At 37.5% G+C, this 19,153-nt stretch overlaps 1 protein-coding gene across 6 annotated transcripts in view; it reads right to left on the reverse strand.

Moving 5' to 3' along the window:
• The window catches only part of AKAP7 (A-kinase anchoring protein 7), a 110,675-nt gene that overhangs the window by 10,633 nt on the left and 80,889 nt on the right, over window positions 1–19,153 (reverse strand). For 2 of the 6 annotated variants that reach the window (XM_081045238.1, XM_081045239.1), the window contains exon 1: window positions 16,991–17,164. The exons of 3 other annotated variants lie outside the window; for them this stretch is intronic. In XM_081045238.1, the coding sequence (XP_080901364.1) occupies window positions 16,991–17,039 (49 nt within the window). In that variant the 5' untranslated portion in view covers window positions 17,040–17,164. Of the gene's footprint in view, window positions 1–14,586; window positions 14,644–16,990; window positions 17,175–19,153 lie in introns of those variants that run through there. One more of the 6 variants, XM_081045237.1, reaches the window with a different exon arrangement.

Raw genomic sequence — 19,153 nt, forward strand, 5'->3', positions numbered from 1 at the left:
ACAGTTCAGAAATTCCTTACAAAAGTTTTAATGAAAGTTGGCCATATTCTTACCAGCAAGCTCATTTCTACGTAGAATTAAAAACAAGTGAAATGAAGGCATATGCTCACACAAAAACATTGTAGATATGAATGTTTGGAGTAGCTTTATTTGTAATTGTTCCAAACTAGAAACAACCCACATACCCTTCAACTGGTGAATGAATGAACAAGCTGTGGTATGTCCACACAATGGAATACGACTCAATAATACAAAAAAAAATGAATACTGATATATGCAACAAACACAGATGAATCTAATGTGCATTATGCTAAGTGAAAGAAGCCTAAATCAAAAGGCTGCATATTGTATGATTTTGTTTTCATGACATTATGGAAAAGGTAAAACTATTAGTACTGAAACAGACCAGTGATTGCCAGAGGCTGGGGATGAGGACAGGGGTTGACTACAAAGGGGCATGAGAAAATTTGGGGGATAATGGAACAATTCACAACCTTGACTGTGGTGATGGTTATACGACTCTATGTTGATTAAAACTCACAGAACTCTACACAAAAAAAGAGGTGAATTTTACTATATGTAAATTATACCTCAAAAAAAAAAAACTAACGGGAATAATTTCTTCCCTGTGATAAGGGACCATTTAGGGGTCTATTGGGGTCAACAAGAGGACCTGCTGAATAGACTGCTGCCCTGTCACTCTTTGCACTTAGCACATAGTTGGTAATGAGGATGACTTTCTCAGCTCTTCTCTCTGGTCTAATATACACATCTCAACTGTAATATGTGCAATCTCTCACAGCTACAGGCCTCAGATTCTTAGTTCCTTTCTTTCTGAATCATACATTTCTGTTGTGCTCGGTATCAAAATTTGAAAACTAATATCCAGCGAAATAGACAGGAATGGTTTCTGAACATGAATGAAACCCAAATCATTTTAATTCTCCCTTTCAGTGTATCAGACATGGATCGTTTCCTCCAATCTGCTCAAGTTTGCTCTAATTTGCTCAACAAGTGCACAAACTAAACTGGTACCCTATACTTGATTGACAAGTGCTCACCATCACTCTGTTGTTGAAATCTATTTTCAAGGGGGCACTGTGCAAACTGTGGCCTGTTTTACTCACTTGTTTTGCCTTGTTTATAGACTCCTATCTGCTGCTCCACATCATAGATTGCTCTGTACTTACATATACCACGGTCTCTGTCTATATAAACATGGTTGTTTCCTCCCTGAATTCTGATTCCTATATTTGCTCAGGTTGGACTGTAAGGAGTTCTCAATATTCCTGACTGTTCAGAATCTCTATGTGTCACTTTGTGCATTACTGATCGAGAGGAGCAATTTCAGCGGTGATAAGAGCAGCAGACATTCCAAACACAAGACCTGATGCTAAGGAATAGCAACAGAAGGACAGCTATCATTGGAAAACTAGTCTTAGGATAAAGAAGAAATACAGTTTCAAACATGTCAAAAGCATACATTTTTATACAATCATGCTCTTTGGCAGAGAAACAAGACTGCAAAACGATCACTGCTTTGAATCTTAAAATTACGATGTTCATGTAATTTATTATCATTTATTAAGAGAATGTTACATAAAAGTTAAAAGCATTACTTGCTGCATTAGTTTTCACTTGTTTGTCTAACACTCCTACTCATGGTAATATCTACTTTTCTTTCTAGGCTGATATTCCAGGCTAGGCGTGGATTCATGCAGAAATAACGGTCACCTTCCTGTTCTGAAGACAATGTTTCCCAAGGTAGATCAGCAGCATAAATGTTAACATCAGTCTATTCTGGTGAAATAAATCATAATTGCAGATATCACTCTACTTCTTTTATACACAATAAGGACACACACACACAGATCGGAAGGTTCCAAGAGCTGAAAAAATCCTCATGGTACCACGTCCCTAATAGCAATAACAGGACTACTTTCTTCACACTTTTCAAAGTGTTTTCAGAAACATTATTATCTCATTTGATTCTAAAAGAAACCTTATGAGGTAAAATAAGTGTCTATTCTTCCCATACTACAAGTGAGAACAATGAAACACAAGAGGATACATAAACTAAGATCACAATAGAAGTGATATGAATCTGTAGCTCTCACCCAAAATCAGGACAATTAGTTTAATTGGGACACCCACTCCCAGATACTCCACAGCTCTCTGGAGCACCCTTATCCTGGGGAAATGAAGGTATACTTATGAAAAAAATAAACAAAAAAAAAACTACACCACATAACTTAATGGTTGGTTGATTGGAAAACAGAAAAACTCTGTTTTGGAAAAACAGATTGGTTGATTGGAAAACAGAAAGTTTCATTCTCAGATTAAAATTTTTCTATTAAATAATGGATACTGATGAATGCAGTACAATACTTTTCTTCCATCTTCTTGCCTTCTTTCTACCTTCCTTCCATCTTTCCTTCCATGCATATTCATTGAGTACCCTCTATTATTTACGATAAGCATTGTTGAACACAGAAATGAACCCCACAGGGGCCCAGCCTTCGAGACACCTGCAATTTGCTAGTGGTTTGTCTGGGTAACTGCAGAACTTGGTCTAGTATAAAGTCTGATGAGTTGGGAGGGAAGAATGATGAGGCTGGAAATGTACTCAGGGGAAAGGCTCCCAAAGGACATACTGAAGAGTTTGTGCATCATTTAGTTTTCTAGAGCACCTACTAGGATCAAATTACACATCTAGATTCTGACATATACACAAATTATCAAGGCTCATCTTCAAAGAACTACTTATTTCAACCCATGAGGTACAATGTTAAAGAAAATTAGATTTTTAAAACACTGCTAATATTTTAAAATGTAAGCTTGGGTATCAAAACATTGTTACTTTTTTATAGAAAAATACCAGATATACCAGTGATTTTGCTTCATTTTGTTTTAGGCTCAATACAAATAACCAGTCATTAAACTTAGTGAGAGAGATTAAAATATAAGCATTACTTATCAAGAGCATCATAAATACTTTAAATATCACAGGCTGAAATAAATTGTATTTTCAAAAATTATCCAAAACAGCTCTCTTTAACTCATCTGCCTAATCCTAAACCAAACCCTTTTTGGTTGAGCATGTATTTCATACCACAAAAATTTCAATCTATGAATATTTATTCAACTAGCCAATACATAAAATAGGTTAAACTGTCACTCTTCATTTTCTTTGATGGCCTCTAAAACTTAATTTTTAAAGTCTGATCATGAAAATCCAGGTGCACAGAACTATTTGGTCAGTGTATTTTCCTTGTGAATACTAAGCAATTTGTGGACCAAGTCTATTGTGCATTATAAAAACAATAATAATGGTTCAAATAAAGAATGTGTGATGCTAAAGAAAACTTGAAGATGATTAGCCATTAAAATGAAATCAAGAGAAAACTGAAAATGTAAAGTCTCCCATGGCCATTCTTCCAGGCATATAATAAAAATGAATAAAGAAACAGCACATTTTCAAAAAACTGAAGCTTGAACTCATACATGAATTGCTTTAGGTTCAGGGGTAATGGCTAAAGAAAGTAATGTAGTATACACCTTTCTCAAGGACCTAGCACTTTCAATTTCCTAGAGGCTTCCAAAAAGCATTCAGACAAAAATCAAATGGTTTAAAAATTATTTTTGCTGATACCTACTGTTCATTAAAGTTCTTTGAATATGTGAATTCTTACTATAGAAAATTAAACTAGCATTTAAACTTGTTGGATAATATGCTGATGGTATATAAATGTAAATTCATTTCTTCGGACAGTTTGATGCTTGCTTTTCCAGCTCTTAATTGCTAAGTATGGTAGAACTGCTCCCAGTCAAAGGAATTTCAGGTACCATTAAAAACACACATACGTGGTACCAGGGTGGACAAAGAACAATTGCTGTCACCCTGAGCTTGCCCTCCAGGCCACCCTAAAGGCACACTTATTGTCCCTGGGGAAAGAAGGGCACTACAAAGATGGTTAGAAGGGGATAAGACAAAATCCCGGTCTCGTCCCCCACCATGTCCAACTGTTTCTCTCTGAAGAATAAACCAGAGCCTGTCCCCTCTGCATCTGCTTAGGGTCTCTTCCCAGGAGCTTTGGTGTCGGAGGAGCTATGTTTCTTCACCATCAGGCTCACTGTCCTGCAAATTGAGTCCCAAGACTCTGCATCTTATATCTTCCTAATATATAGCATGTAACATTACTTAATTGTAATGATTATATGTATGGATCCTTTTAATGATAAACCTATTTAATATCTATTATGTGCCTGTTTTTCCCCCCACTCATTTAAATCAAAAGCTTACCACTATTATCACTATTTTAAATATGAGAAAACCAAGGGTCAAAAAAAGCCAAGAGACGTACCCAAGTCCATACTTTAAAAAATGGCCAAGTTGGTCAGGGTTTTTTTGAAAATTAATTTGGGGAAGGTATTCAATAATGTTGTAAAGATTTTGTTGGGTATCTGATGGACATGCGTCCTATTTGGGAGACCACCTCAGGGATACTGTGGATGCCTGATCAGGGCACTGTACACCAGAAGCTAAACAATAATGAATGCCAACTATAATTTTATATATATAATGTGATGGCTCGGTGTGAGGTCGGAGGGATAGTGGATGGGGGGCGGGGGGGTTCACAGTGTGAGGGATATAAATGATGAACGTCTAAGTATTACCTTGTCTTGTACACCTGATACTAATAAATAAATAAATAAATAAACAAAGAAATAAAGAAATACAAACTGGTAGTTACAAAATAGTCATGGGGATGTAAAGTAAAGCATCGGTAATAACTATGTGTAGTGCCAGGTGAGAGTCAGACTAGTCGGGGGATCACTTCTTAAATTATATAAATGTCTAAACACTATGCTGTATATGTGAAATTAATATAAAATAATATTGACTATCAACTGGAATTGAAACATTAAAATGGGGGGAAGGTAAAGGGGAATAAGAGGCCCAAATCTCCAGGTCCAAAACAAGCCACGGGGATATAATGTACAGCATAGACAATAATATTGTGATAGCATGGCACGGTGTCAGATGGTTGCTGGATTTATCACTGTGATCACTTCTTTAGGGATATAAACGTTCAATAACTATGGTGCACACCTGAAGCTAATGTGATATTGTATGTTAGCTTTATTTTAATAAAAGTATTTAAAAAGAAAATGGCCAAGTTGGGACTCAAATGTAGATCTATCTGGTTCCCAAATACTACACTTTATAGCCGTTACACCATGATAAGGCTCCGTATCTGGCAATTGGAAATATAGTCCTATGATACAAATATTTTTGGCTCTAAAATTAGACTTGCAACCACAAAATATTTATAATGCTTCCTGTTAAGTTATGGAGGCAGCATATCTGGACTTCTATCGTAACTCCCCTACTCACTGCCTTTGCATCCTGTGAAATATGCTTAACCCCCCTAAGGCTCATTTTCTTTATTTGTAAACCAGGGAGAAAAATAGTTCTACATCACAGGGCTGTTGTGAAAATTAAATAATAATACAAAGCACTTAGCACAGTGCTCCACTTACACTAAGTATTCAATAAAATTAACGATACTGTTTTGATTTAAATCAAAGGGATACTAAGACTGTGTTTCAATTTATAAGGTTACAAGGCTATTTGTTTATGATTTCCCTACTATACATCACTGTAAGCAAACAAGATATGGGCAACTTATTCACTTTGAAAATGTTTCTTGAAACAATTTTGGCATAACTGCAAACAAGCATTTTATGCATTGCTCTATACAGCTTGCATTTATATTCTTCTGCAACTTAAATGATGTTCCTTCAAGGCTTTTTAGCAGACATAAACAGATCACAGCTCAAACAGTGAGATACAGATGGTTTTAGGTTTCCTGCTGCACCAAACTAAAATGCGAGATACTGAAAAATACAGATGTTCTGTATTTGAAAATCACAACTGATAAAAATAATCATATCAAGTTTCATTCATGTGTAACTTTCCAGGCTCATATCTACTTCAGAACATGTGCTTTGCACATGTAGATGTCACAATCCTTCATAGCCCCAGCTTTGCTCGTTTTCCTACTTTATATATTTTCAGTCAGAGTGCTTCTTTTTTTCATCCATTCATCCATTGTCAAATCCTCAAAAATATGAGATAATTAATAGCAAAAAATACTGTAAAAGGTACACTGTAAGTAAAAAGTAAAAATCAGGATCAAGAAAAAACAAATTATAATAGTGAGTAAAGAGCAGAGGGAGACATAGCTTCCCAGATTCAGAGTGAAAGGGCATGCATGGTGGTTCTTGTGGAAAGAGGGAATCATGGTTCCTTCAGGATCACGGATTACTCCTTGCTGGGGCTCCAGGCCACACCCACTTTATAAGACTTAGCCCCAAATCACTCCACCCTTTCTGGTAAGAGTATCCATTTCACTTCTCCCCATGCAGTAACTGCTCATCTCAACCTTTATATGGTTCCAGCGGAGTTGCTGGTCTATCAGAGCTACCACTGGTCCAGTTAGTGGCTGTGTACATTTTTTTAAGGTGAACCTTCCTCAAGACACTTCATTTCTACCTCTGGGGAATTTTTCATAATATACTGCTTTTGTTAGTATATGAAGGTACTGTATGCCATAATACATAAATTACAGTAATGTCTTTGATATGTATAGTGCCTTCCAGAGTTGTGCAGTTTACAACCTGTACTTTCCCTCATATTTTATATACGAGAATTAGGAGAGAGAAACTCATTCTACTTGAATGTTAAGCAGAAAAAATGCCTCCCTAGAGCTCCTGGAAGTCATATTCCCATCGCTGAGTACAGCCTACGAGGGTGAGGACACAGGAGGTCAGAGAAGAGATGGAGGGCTGACAATAGCTGTAAGTCAGACGCAAGATCAACTTTACCCATCTTATTTGCATATGTGAACCAACAAGTTCTCCCTTTTAATAAAAAAATAAATAGATTGGCCTTGATGTATGTGACATCCTGGCATCTATTCTCTTACTGCCTTGGTTCTTCTTGCTGTCCTTTTCTATTTCTTCTCTGATTAATAGACCCTTTTAAGAATTCCTCAGACTTTTCATAACACTTCACTGAGTGCCTTGGCCTCCTGCCATCTGAGGCTTTGGTTTCCTTTAACCCCCAAGTCCATGAGAGCACAGTGTGTCATTCCCAAACACTCATCTCTCCTGGCCGCAGGTTTAACTCCCCACCTCATTCACTAACCTTTCCTATATCATAGATTGACAGTGGATGTCATTAATGTGGAATGAGAGAACTGGTTTAAAGAAATATTCACCAAAATTGTATGTCAATTATATCTCAGTAAAACTGGGGGAAAAATATCTTTAAAATACTATAAGATTGCAGAGTACATAATTAACACACTTTAAAAGAATACATTACTTTTAAAGAATTTTCATAAACTGTTTATGAATTATTTTAAAAATAATTTGTTCTTTTTAAGTTCACTAAATTGATCTGGATGAGGGTTTTCCTTAGAAACATTTACAATTAGTGTGAATTACTGTTAGCCTACCTACTTGCATTAAAAGCTGTATTTCTTTTGAAATATTCACATTTCTACAAAATATGTAAAAACTTGTGGAATTTTATACACCATTATCTAAAATGGTTATTATTTTTGTCCCAAAAGAATTAAGGACCACAAATTGACATAAGCCAAATGCTTACCTTGGAACAATGAAGAAAAAAAAGATATTGTTAAACCATAGCCAACACCTGTGTGCCAGTTATTAAACTATTTTCTCTGAGCTCGAACCCACCCTTCCTCATTCAGCTCTACGATACTGCAGCTGGGATTCAGCAAACATGATGCTCTTTGTCTGCTAGGTCTCTGTTAGGTTCTTCTCCAGAGGAAAACTGCACAACTGCACAAAGGGAAAAGAACTTCCTCTTTTGTTATTTGCCCCTTTTTCCTGTCGGTGTTGCCCTGACAGAGGCCACTGGTTCCAGTAGCAGTTGGTTCTGGTTTTCATTTTTTCCCCTCACTCCTGGAATCAGCCTCATTGCACTCCCTCAGAGATGCCAGCAAAGCTGGCCAGGTCCCAGCTTACAGGCCAGAAGCCCAGTTCCACAGGTCCCTTTGCTGTGTCCTCGGGCACCTCCTGGGAGACAGCCACCCTCCTCAAAGGTCTGAGTCAGCTCCATGGGTCCCTTCTCCCAAGTTACCCAAGGCTGATAGTTATTTACTACCTTTGTTTTTCCTCAGTATTGCCTTTCCACCTTTTATTCCTCCAAAACTTGTTTAACTAATTCCCTATGTTAAATTCTCCCTGTTAAAAGAATTAGTATAATTCTCATTTTCCTGACTAGATCCTAACTGATGCAAATTGTTTCTGTATTTTTCCCATTCTATGTTTTTACAGCAAACTAAGGCATGAATAACAAATGCAAAGCGTACAAAGTCAGGAGCAACTATAAGGCTGATTTTTCTTTAAAAATTGCATATTTTATGAACTTGCTGCCTTATAAAACAATTTGTTTATTGTGTCTTTTAATTTAATGTTCACATTTTATAGTTTTACATACACATTTTTAGGTTCTATAAAACCTAAAATTTTATAAATATAACATTGAAGATTATAGTATACAGTATACAGTAGTAGATACACAATAGCATCAAAGTAAATTTTATATTCAATTTACTATACCCATATTAGAGAAAATTAATTTAAAATAAATCTTTCATTAAAATGGCACTTACAAAGATAACCATACAATAGGCAATACACCATTGCTTATTATCTCTAGGATTTATCGATAGCTACTGCCAACCATTACTACCAAGTTCAATAATCAACATTTTATGTGGTGCATAAGTAATACAATGTACCTAGAAAAGAGCCCCAAGTCCTATGTTTCATTTCTATTTTAAAGCAAACTTGTTGATCCTACAGGTGCTAATTTAAAATAATCATTTAATAGGCATTATGAAATAAGAAGTAACAAAGAGATTTTTTTTTTCCCATAAAAATTCTGGTCTTCCATTTAAAGAGTTTGGTGGCTTAAAACAGCTTGAAAACTCTGTCTTAAAATTTCCTCTTTTAGGCAGCGTGTTGAGAATGATTAATATAAAATTTGACTATGATAACTCCTTGGTTTTAGAACTCCATTTCAATGTTTTCATTATTTTAAACAAGAGTCATCACAAACATAATTAGATACTACTGGGTTTAACGTATCTATACCACTGGCTTTTAAAATCACCAAACGAAAAGGTTAAAACTAACACACGCCCTAATTCTGCTGCTCCGCTGAAGCCATACAGAATAACTCTTCTTTTCTTTCCACATTAAAGAATCCTCCAAATATTTTAGACAACTAATTCATCTGCCTTCTCTTGTCCTAGCGAAGCAGCCAGGGACTGCAGCCTTCCTCTCATAATGTGGTTTCCAGGCTCCTTACCATCCTGACCTCCCACCTCAGGACACACTGGCATTTGTCAGAATTCTCAAAGGACTGACGGCTATAGATCGAGATACAAAGTCTCAGACTAACAGATCATCTGCTTGCCAGTTTATTAGCTATCATAATCATGAATCAAAACTCTGAAAAAGCTGAGCTGCACAAGCTAACTTTAGCTGAATATTTTAAATGCTTAGAAAGTGTGAATTTTATTTTTGCTTTAACAGTCAGATGTGAGACATGAAATTGAAACTTGATCTAATTGACATGGCAAATGCCAATACCACCTAGCTAACCACAAAGTGAGGAGATGTAGGGGAGAGAGACTGCTGAGGCACGTTTTGAACCACGCTTTTCTATTATCAGATTCCTTCTTCCTTCTCCCATCAGCATTAAACTGGGTGAGCTCTGCCTCTCTTGGGAATGTGAAATTCTCTCTCCATCTACTCTAAGTATCCTGTTTTTACATCACTTCCTCCCTGGCACTACCATTTTTCTGTATAACGATATTAGGTTTACAAATTAAGTTTGGGGGGTAGTGTGTAGAAACAGAAAATCATATGTTCTCAGATATCTTTGACTCAGCCTTTAGTAAAATTAACATCATTTATGTCCTAGTTAGCGTAGACTTTAAGTTGAAACTATACTTATTTTTATTTTTATTTTCATTACATAGTTCAGTTTCTGTCTGTTTGCTAAAGGCAAAGAACTTTACTATACAACGGAAATGTTCATTTTAATAGTTCCAACATCTGTTAACTTGTACCTTTGACATTATAAATGTTTGTTATAGGAAACTTTATTTGCTAACATGTTTGTTGTAGAAACGGCACTTGCTGGCCATCAGGCTGTAACCACTGCATGTGATGGGAGCCTGACGTAACGTCCACTCTTGGCGGTAATTAACTCCCTCTCACTGGATTTGGCTGACTTAGCTATGTAACCAGCCTGGTACGGAAGGAGTGTGGCTTCGTTTGTTAGACTGAAAGCATCAAGATTTTTTTTTATCCTGGCTGTTTTAATTCAGGGCAGAATAAACACTGGATCTCTTTTTTTCTATCTCTTTTTTTAAAGTCATAAAAATTAAAAAGAAATCCTCCAACAATAGGGACATTGTATCTTCTCTAACACCTGGCTCAGAGCTTTCAAAATGTGATGTACTCAAGGATATTAGGTGACGTGAACTGAATTTTTCTTCAGAACAGCTCTAACTTAAAGCTAAATGTCATTGCCACTAAAATGGCAACATGAAGGTTCAGAAGAAATCAGGGAATCCTCACTTCTTCACTAGGTTTGGAAATATTTGTTCCAGAATGCATCTACTCTTACACATACTGAGTATCCTCTAGAATAGTATCTGAAGCCTTTTGGTTGCAAGTGACAAAAATGTAACTCAAACAAGTCTAAGCACAAAAAAAGTGCTTCATATAATGAAGAAGGTCTTATTTATGGCTGAAATCACAGGCTTAAAAATACCATCAGGACTGTGTCTCTCTCCTCCAGCTTCTTTCTTCTGAGCTGGCTTCATTCTCAGGAAGACTCCCTTCGCTCCCTACCAACCAGCAATCTCTGCTTACTACTCACAACCCAAAGGGAAGACAAACCCTCTATCAGATCTTAGGGAAGACTCTAGTGGACTCTGCTTGGACCACATGTCTCCGCCAGAGCAGGGAAGCAAAGCATCATGATGGACAGAACCCCACGGACAAGGGGAGGGAGTCCCCTAAAGGAAGGGGTGCTGCAAAAATAAATGTTGGACATCTATTCAACAATTCAAGGTCTGAAATTCTAAGTCCCTTTTTCCCCTTCCTGGGCATGATGGTAATAAAACCATAATTTTGATGACTTCTAAGGTGAGTACAGTTATACAATACAGTCTCTTTTATTACAGAGAAATTATATCCACTGGATCTATTGTATGCCAACCACAGTTTCAGGAATTTCATAGACACTGGCTTATTTAATTCTCACAATAAATATTTAAGATGAAGGTACAGAGGCTTAGAGAAGTTTTACAGGAAATATTAGAATCAGAAAATGCAAGCTGAGTCTCCAAAACACTCTGCTTTCAGCCCTCAGAGTTTGGGGCTCACTTTAGTTTTTTTACTGTTGAGTATCAGAAGTTTGTGGGTGAAAGCTCAAAGACCTACATATTAGACAGGGCCAACTTAATTAAATAGAAGGCAATTATCTACAGGAAGTGATTCATCAGATTCCCTGAAAGAGTTTTACTAGTTGCCTGAAACTCCTCCATTAGAGATTATTTCAGGAGAAGTCATTACTACTGCTTAATTTATTTTGTTATTTTACTACAAATACTTCCCAAAAGTACAGGGGATAATTGAGTTTGGTTAAAATGCAAATGCCAGGGGTAATATGCGAAGCTTTCTTCTATTAACCAGAACCTTCATGCACATCAGAATTCCCACTCCTTTATCACATGGTCCCCAGAAAGAAGACACAGGGACGGGTCACATCACATTACTTGACAGGGCGTCTGGATAGAGCTCACAGAAGCCAGTGACTACACCAGAGGCTGAAAAAAATTCTCCGACTTTCATAATCCCAATGAAAATTACTCAGCATTTGATCACAGCATCCAGGCAAACTCTAAGGTCTGAGAACAGCAATAAAAGGAAACACAGTTACCAAACAGCCTGTGAATAAACAAAGGGAATCAGGGAGCTAAAATAGGAATAGTAACTATTAGCATTTGCTCTGATGTTCCTATACTTAACCTGAGAAACATAAAGCTCTTGGGAGCACATTATTTAATAAAGGAGAAGTTTAATCTTTAGTGACCACGGTTAAATGTTTTGTATCACATAACATCACTGCTCCTACCACAATAGGACCCACAGCAATTCTATGCGAAATGCAGTCCCAGGTTGCAAAGAGCACCACTGGCTGCCTGGTGCTTCCCCTCTTAAATGGGGCATTAGGAAGCTTTTATTTTCTAATAGTTTCACTTCATAAGCAGTTTTCCAAATGATGCTGGCATAGTACCTGGCACGCAGTAAGCATTCAATGAATTAAAAAAATAAAGGAGGTCTTTAGACCATCCTGGAGGAGGAGGAAGGGCAGGAACAGAAAGGAGAAAGAAATGCATCACATGTATAATATTTATGTTCTAGACTCAACTCTAAGGGGAAAATGGCGGAAAAAATGAATAAACTTTCAAGATCATGGTAGTCTAACCCCCTCTTCTTAAAGATGAAGAACTGAAGACCAGAGATGTTAGCAACTTGCATAGTGTCAGACAGGGTATTATAGCAGAGATGGGTTATCACTCAGGTCTCCTACTCCCAGTTCTGTGCTATTGACACAATAAAACCTGCATAGCAAGGCATGAGCCATATGTTTTCAAGAGGCAGCAGCAGAGCTGGAGTCATGCTGCATCCCCTGTGTACAAACACATTTCTACAGACAAGAAAGGAGAATAAATATGTTGTTTGCGGATGGGAGGTTCCCTATCACACATTTCCTGGGGCCCATGCTGTAGTGTCTAAGTGAGAACCTGATAAAATGTTTCTCTGGTACATTCAATAACTACAGTTCTTTATAGGTTACAATATTAACCAGTCATTCCAAATTCTGTCCTCTGATCGGCTGATTGATACTGAAGTTCTCTCAGACTCATAACAGGAAATGGGTATCATTCTCTTCATTAACAAACATTCAGAATATGCCTCCTCTGGAGAAAAATACTATGTTAGGGTCTGGTGCTATCAAAGATGTATATGACACGAATCCTGCATACGGGGTGCTTGAAATCTACGGGATGAAACAGAGTACACATATGACAGATAACCTCAAAGCCAGTGTTTCTAAGTCCAAATGATAAGAGCAAAGTATAAGGCTATAGGATTTCTAGGAGAACTGGAAAATCTAAATACAGACTTCCCTGCATATAACTGAACAATAATCACCATGGTAATTAAGGTTCAAAAATTTAAGTATTCACCAGACATGAAATTCACACTGCTTACCTCAATTTATATATTAATGTTATACCATCAAATTGCAAATCATCAGAAATAAACTAACTTGAGATTTGACTCATATTTATGAAGTGAATACTATAAATAGTCTTGGTAACTCATCCCACACAAAAAGACTATATTGAAACATATTTCATATATAAAAGTAAAATACATATGTATTGTTAAAACACATACTTATAAAATTAAAATGTTTCATTAAAATGCATGCTAATGCCATTTTATTTTCAGCCTCACAGAATATCAAGGCTGAAAAGTAATGCAGTTGTCAGTGTATCCTTTCATTACCTGTTCCATTGTGCCTTGCTGCGTCCCCAGGAGTGGCTTCTCACCCTCTGCTTGAATACCTCCCGTGACAGGAAACTCACAACCTCATGAGGCAGTACAGTTCATGTTTGGACATTCACCTATTTCATCCTACCTAAAATCGATGCACTTCAAAATGGGAAAATTTACAACAGGAAAAGAGCACATAAAATGTTTTCGAATTAGTTGTAGAGGTGTCTCTTTAGTGATTAACTTTTCTTTGGAGGTTTATTTAATGAGATTGATAAGCTGCCATGGTCAGTAAGCCTGACCAACAACATTCCTATCCAAGGACATTTCCTTCAGGAAGCACACTATGAGAAAAGTCGGTAATTTAAAGAAAACAAGTGCTATGGAAGAATTCAGCAAAAACTATATTGGAGATCAACTACAACATCTGTTAATCCTGTAATACCTACAGTCATAGTTAACGTTACGTATGGTCCTGTGTAGCAATGGAAAGAGCTTATTCTTCCAAGAAACACACATTTATTGTCAGCATATTCTACTTACTCTGACCCAAAAGTATACAATTTGAGAAAATATTCAACTGCTGGATTTAAACAGAAGGGGTCCAGCTGCTTTGTGCTGCATTAACTGAAAAATAAGCCATGGTGAGTTCTACTGCATTTGACTAGTCACCCCATTATCAAGATTTCTGGCATTGCATACAGTTAACTTGCCACGCAAATGTAGGCCCTTGCACAACCAGTGGATTAAAACATCTCTTTGACTGCTATCAATCGCCTAAAATACTAGCATTAATGAATCAACTAAATGAGAACACTTTCTATCTACCACCACCACCAGGGCAAAAGCAGGACAAAAGAGCAGCGAGAGGGGAGAGGGTCACTGGATCCTTACCGCTCGGCCAGATGGGTGTTTCCTTGCTGTAGCTCTGCAGGACTGTAGAGGACTCGCCTGTGTTTTGAGAATGACATCCACAAATTTAAACTTTCACCCAAAACTCATTGCAGTCTTTATAATTGGAGGGCCATTGCCCTTTCCAGCAGAATTAGAAGGGTGTGGGCATTTGCATTTTTGTGCTCTGTCCTTGGTAGGTCCCCACTGAGCTCGTGGCTCTGAGATAGCTAAAGAGATGAGTAGGTGGGGACACAAAGATGAATAAAACCGAGGACGTTACTGCACATCCAGCAGCAAGATCAGAACACTGCTGGGCCCTCCCAAAGGTCTACTACAGATTCTTGTCCATGCTATCAACTTATGGACTGAATATCTAGCTAGAGCTAATTTACGTGGTTCCTGAGGCATGCTCGCTAACGAATTCTCTGCCCCTTGTTTCGAGTCCCCTTTGTAAGGACAGTTAGACATTTATGACCAGCAGCATAGGATTGCCTGGTAGAGAAGCTTCTCCTTACACCATCCTATAGCAGAGAAATGCACACCCAGCATCAGGAAACAACTGATGGGGTGTGTGAACGGAGTGTGGAGCAAATTAGGAGAAAAACAGTGAAGCAACGACAAAAATCAAAGACAGATGAAAGAGGATGGAGAAGGTGGGTGGAGGATAGAGGAGGTGAATGAGAAGAAAGGGGAAGCAAATGCATTGATTTCTAACCATAATTTGTACTTCTGGACTAGAACTTAACTTCAGATACAGGGTTCTGTCTTCATTTCCTTTTTAAAAATTTGGCACTTGAAAAAGCAAACCCAAGAAGCAGTATAGACCGCTTTGTCAATCAATATTATGAAGCACTGTATGTAAAACACAAGACTGTACCTCAATGATCCCAGATAAGAAAGACAGAAAAGGGTAAATTCCTTCTTGAGTGAAGCTTGACTTCCCTTAGAGCCAAGAAGACTGCTTACAGATCAAGAGAAGAGAAACAGAATAGAAGGAAGGCAGGTGCTCCAAGGGAAAACCTGGAGCCGTGGAATAGGAAGTGGAGGATAAGAAAAAATTCACTACCCCTACATTTGTCCACACCAAGATTTTTCAGATAGACCTGTTCCCTAAGGAATGGATCAATCAACCCAAACACCCAGGAACTAGAAATAAATCATTCTGACAAATATCTGAAAAGTTCCAGGCCGCCAAACGAATGCCAATGCTCACTGTTAGAAACAATGAATGATTTTCTTGTAAAGTCATCTCAGGTTTCAAGATCAGGATCATTGCATGCTGTCAGTATCATTTTCACAAGTAAAATTTAGAGCACAGCTATTGGCTCTTGTTTATAATCAAATGCTCCAAAGTCTCCCAAAATTTATTCCAAAGCATTCCTAAAAGATTTCTTGCAAAAACTGGCTTATTTCCCAAGTGAATAGGTATAAGATATATATTAATTTTAAAAAAAATCTATCCCTGGTTAGCTTCCTGAGGAACGAGCAGCAGGAAATATAAACCAGATGTGGACATTTGAGCATCTGAGATTCCATAGACCGATTTAAATTTATTTAAATAAAGCACTGACATGACAGAAAGGTGGCCTGCAAATTTAGTAAGTATGACTGCAAACATTTTATTGAAAAAGAAGTAAAAATTCAATATTTGGGGGCAACTAGTACAATATTTGGGGGGAAATTCTATTCAGCACACTACTTAAAATGCCAGTACTATAGTTAACAAAGCTAAAACATAAGTGAATACACATAAGCCAATGAGGAAAAAATTTCAATGCAAATGTCATCACTTTAAGTTCTGTTTTCTGGACCATAAGCAAATGTGGAATCTGCCTGACATTTGTTTAAAAATATTCAGTGAGGTTTTTGCTAGAAGCAAAGCAGCATTACTTGTTTGGAGTGGTCTTACACGTGAACCCCCTCTATGGAGAACAAAGCAGAGGATATGTGAAAATATCTGCAAATGTATAATATGCATCCTTTTAAAGCCAGCTTTACTTCTTTATATGTTATGATTGAACCCTACTCTGAAAATATCCCAATTTCAGATTAGCAAAAGGAAGCCAGTCTTGTACAATCTATCAAATGACTTAAACTCAAAACTAAACTCTGACTCTAGAGAGTGTGATTAAAAATGCGTTGTAAGATTACCAACAGACGAGTATCAAAAATGAGTTTTCAGCATTTTACATTTAATGTGGCCTATTTATTGAGTGACTGTACTTTTACAGTTAATTATTAACTACACACCTTGCAATCCATGTAAGATACGCACATGAAAAATCAAAGCTGATTATTCTGCTATCTTTCACCTATTGAAAAAAACCCCACAAAACTAGCCCTAGAAGACAGCCACACAAATAGTCAGGCACTTAGGATTCTGCACCGTACAAATCACACTTACTGATTTTTTCCTCATCTCTGGAGAAAGGAAAGCAGCAGAGCTGGCCCATGGCACTGGTGCCGTCTTTCCTTCCTGATGCTCTTCTCCCCGGGGCACCCCAAAGAGAAATGGCAGTTTATACCTTGGTCTGCGATCACACCCTCCCTATTCCACTCCGAGCACACGGCGTGCACAGCCAATGCACAGCTGGGAGAGAGAAAGGAGACGGGAACTCACTGCAGTGAGCAAAAAGGCTCCACCTCCCAGTCCTCCAGCCCAATGCAACTGCTCCGGGACCGGCATTCACTGAAAGAAGTGGCTCTGTTCTTGACTAATTCTCACAGAACTGTGAGCTCTCAGCCTCAGGAAAGTGCAGTGTGTGCTGTGTGGGTATCTATATGTGTTTTCAAGACAAGTAAGGAACAACAGATCACAATGCGTCCTCCTCCTACAGACAAATACAGTAATTACATAGGGAAAGTCAAAACAGAAAAAAAAAAAACCACACATTTTCTGTCTGCTATTTAAAGAGGAAGAGCTTCGTTTTTCCCCCAGAAGATTTTAGTTTCTTTGTCTGTTTTATGAATAGGGAACCTGACAGAATTGCAGAACACTGAAAACACAACTTGTACGAAGTACCACTAACTACTTAATAAACTGCACAAACAATAGAAATGACAGGGAAAGTGGAGGGAAAGGAGAGTATCAATTGTTATCTGTACTTTACAACATATGTTTTCAAGTTAAATATTTGCATTCTGAACCACAGCTTTGTCCCCCTATTATAGCATTAGTCAATATTATGAATTTTAAAATTGTAGCATCAACTATGTCAATAGCCCAGAAAATTCCCCAAATCAAGAACTGTCACTGAGAAAAAGATCAGGAGTAAGAGCACCTTTCTAATTGAAACCACAAGGTGGTTAAGCAAATATCAAGACATGATATATTTTGTACTTCATGACATAGGATAATTGATTTCATGTAATTGATTTCATATATTTCCTGTTCAATATCTGTTACCTTGTAGAGGGAACAGTCTTACTCTATGACACTATAGAAATGAAAGACTGTTCTTAGTGCCAGAATTACCATCCAAATTCTTACTTTACGCCTCTATTTCCTAGCTAGTCACACACACATATTTACCAGGAATTGGAAGGAGAGGGCACTGGACAATCATGAAAACTTTCATGGTTCTGAACCCTGTATGTCTACTTTCATACTGATCTGAACAAAAGAGTATGCAGTCTAAAAGAATAAAAATTACCCATTTTTATCCTAAACATTACTTCTTGTATTAAAGAACGAAATATTTGCAGTAAATACTCTTCATTGAAGAAAATGAATAACTCCTGGCATTCTCCCATCACCAACATTAGTGTAGTGAAACAATCTTTACGATTAGAAAGCCCGAGTTTTAAGTCCCAAATCTGTCAATTATGAAACTCTTTGTCAGAGTTTTGATATCTTCATCTGTAAATAAGGTAAATTCATTATAAAATTTTAATTTGTTGCTGCAAAGAAGGTAGGGCTTGGGAGGAGGGGAAGGAGAAAACAGATTGTATTGTAGCCCTGCCTGACAATTAAGTTCATGAACTTGTTGCAACGATGTTACTAACCTTTTTTTGATATCAGAGGGATTCTTCATTATGAATTTGTACCAACTAGATAAACAGTTAACCAAGTTTACTATTTGAAGTGCTGAAAAGGCTGCATGAAAAAGGTAGACAACCTGAACTTTTTGCCAACAATTCATGGCTCTTGCATCACGACAATGCACCAGCTCACATAGCACTGTCTGTGAGGGAGATTTTAGCCAGTCAACAAATAACTGTATTGGAACACCCTCCCTATTCACCTGATCTGGCCCCCAATGACTTCTTTCTTTACCCGAAAATAAAGGAAACATTGAAAGAAAGACATTTTGATGACCGTTCAGGACATCAAGAATAATATGATGGACAGCTCTGATGGCCATTCCAGAAAAAGAGCTCCAAAATTGCTTTGAAGGGTGGACTGGGTGCTGGCATCAGTGCACAGCTTCCCAAGGGGAGTACTTAGAAAGTGACCTTAGTGATATTCAGCAATGAGGTATGTAGCACTTTTTCTAGGATGAGTTAGTGAACTTAACTGTCCAACCTTGTATGCACCCCCATGTTTTCAGCACCAGCTAGCGATCTC

Source organism: Rhinolophus hipposideros (assembly GCF_964194185.1).
Source record: "Rhinolophus hipposideros genome assembly, chromosome: 3".
NCBI classification, from domain to species: domain Eukaryota; kingdom Metazoa; phylum Chordata; class Mammalia; order Chiroptera; family Rhinolophidae; genus Rhinolophus; species Rhinolophus hipposideros.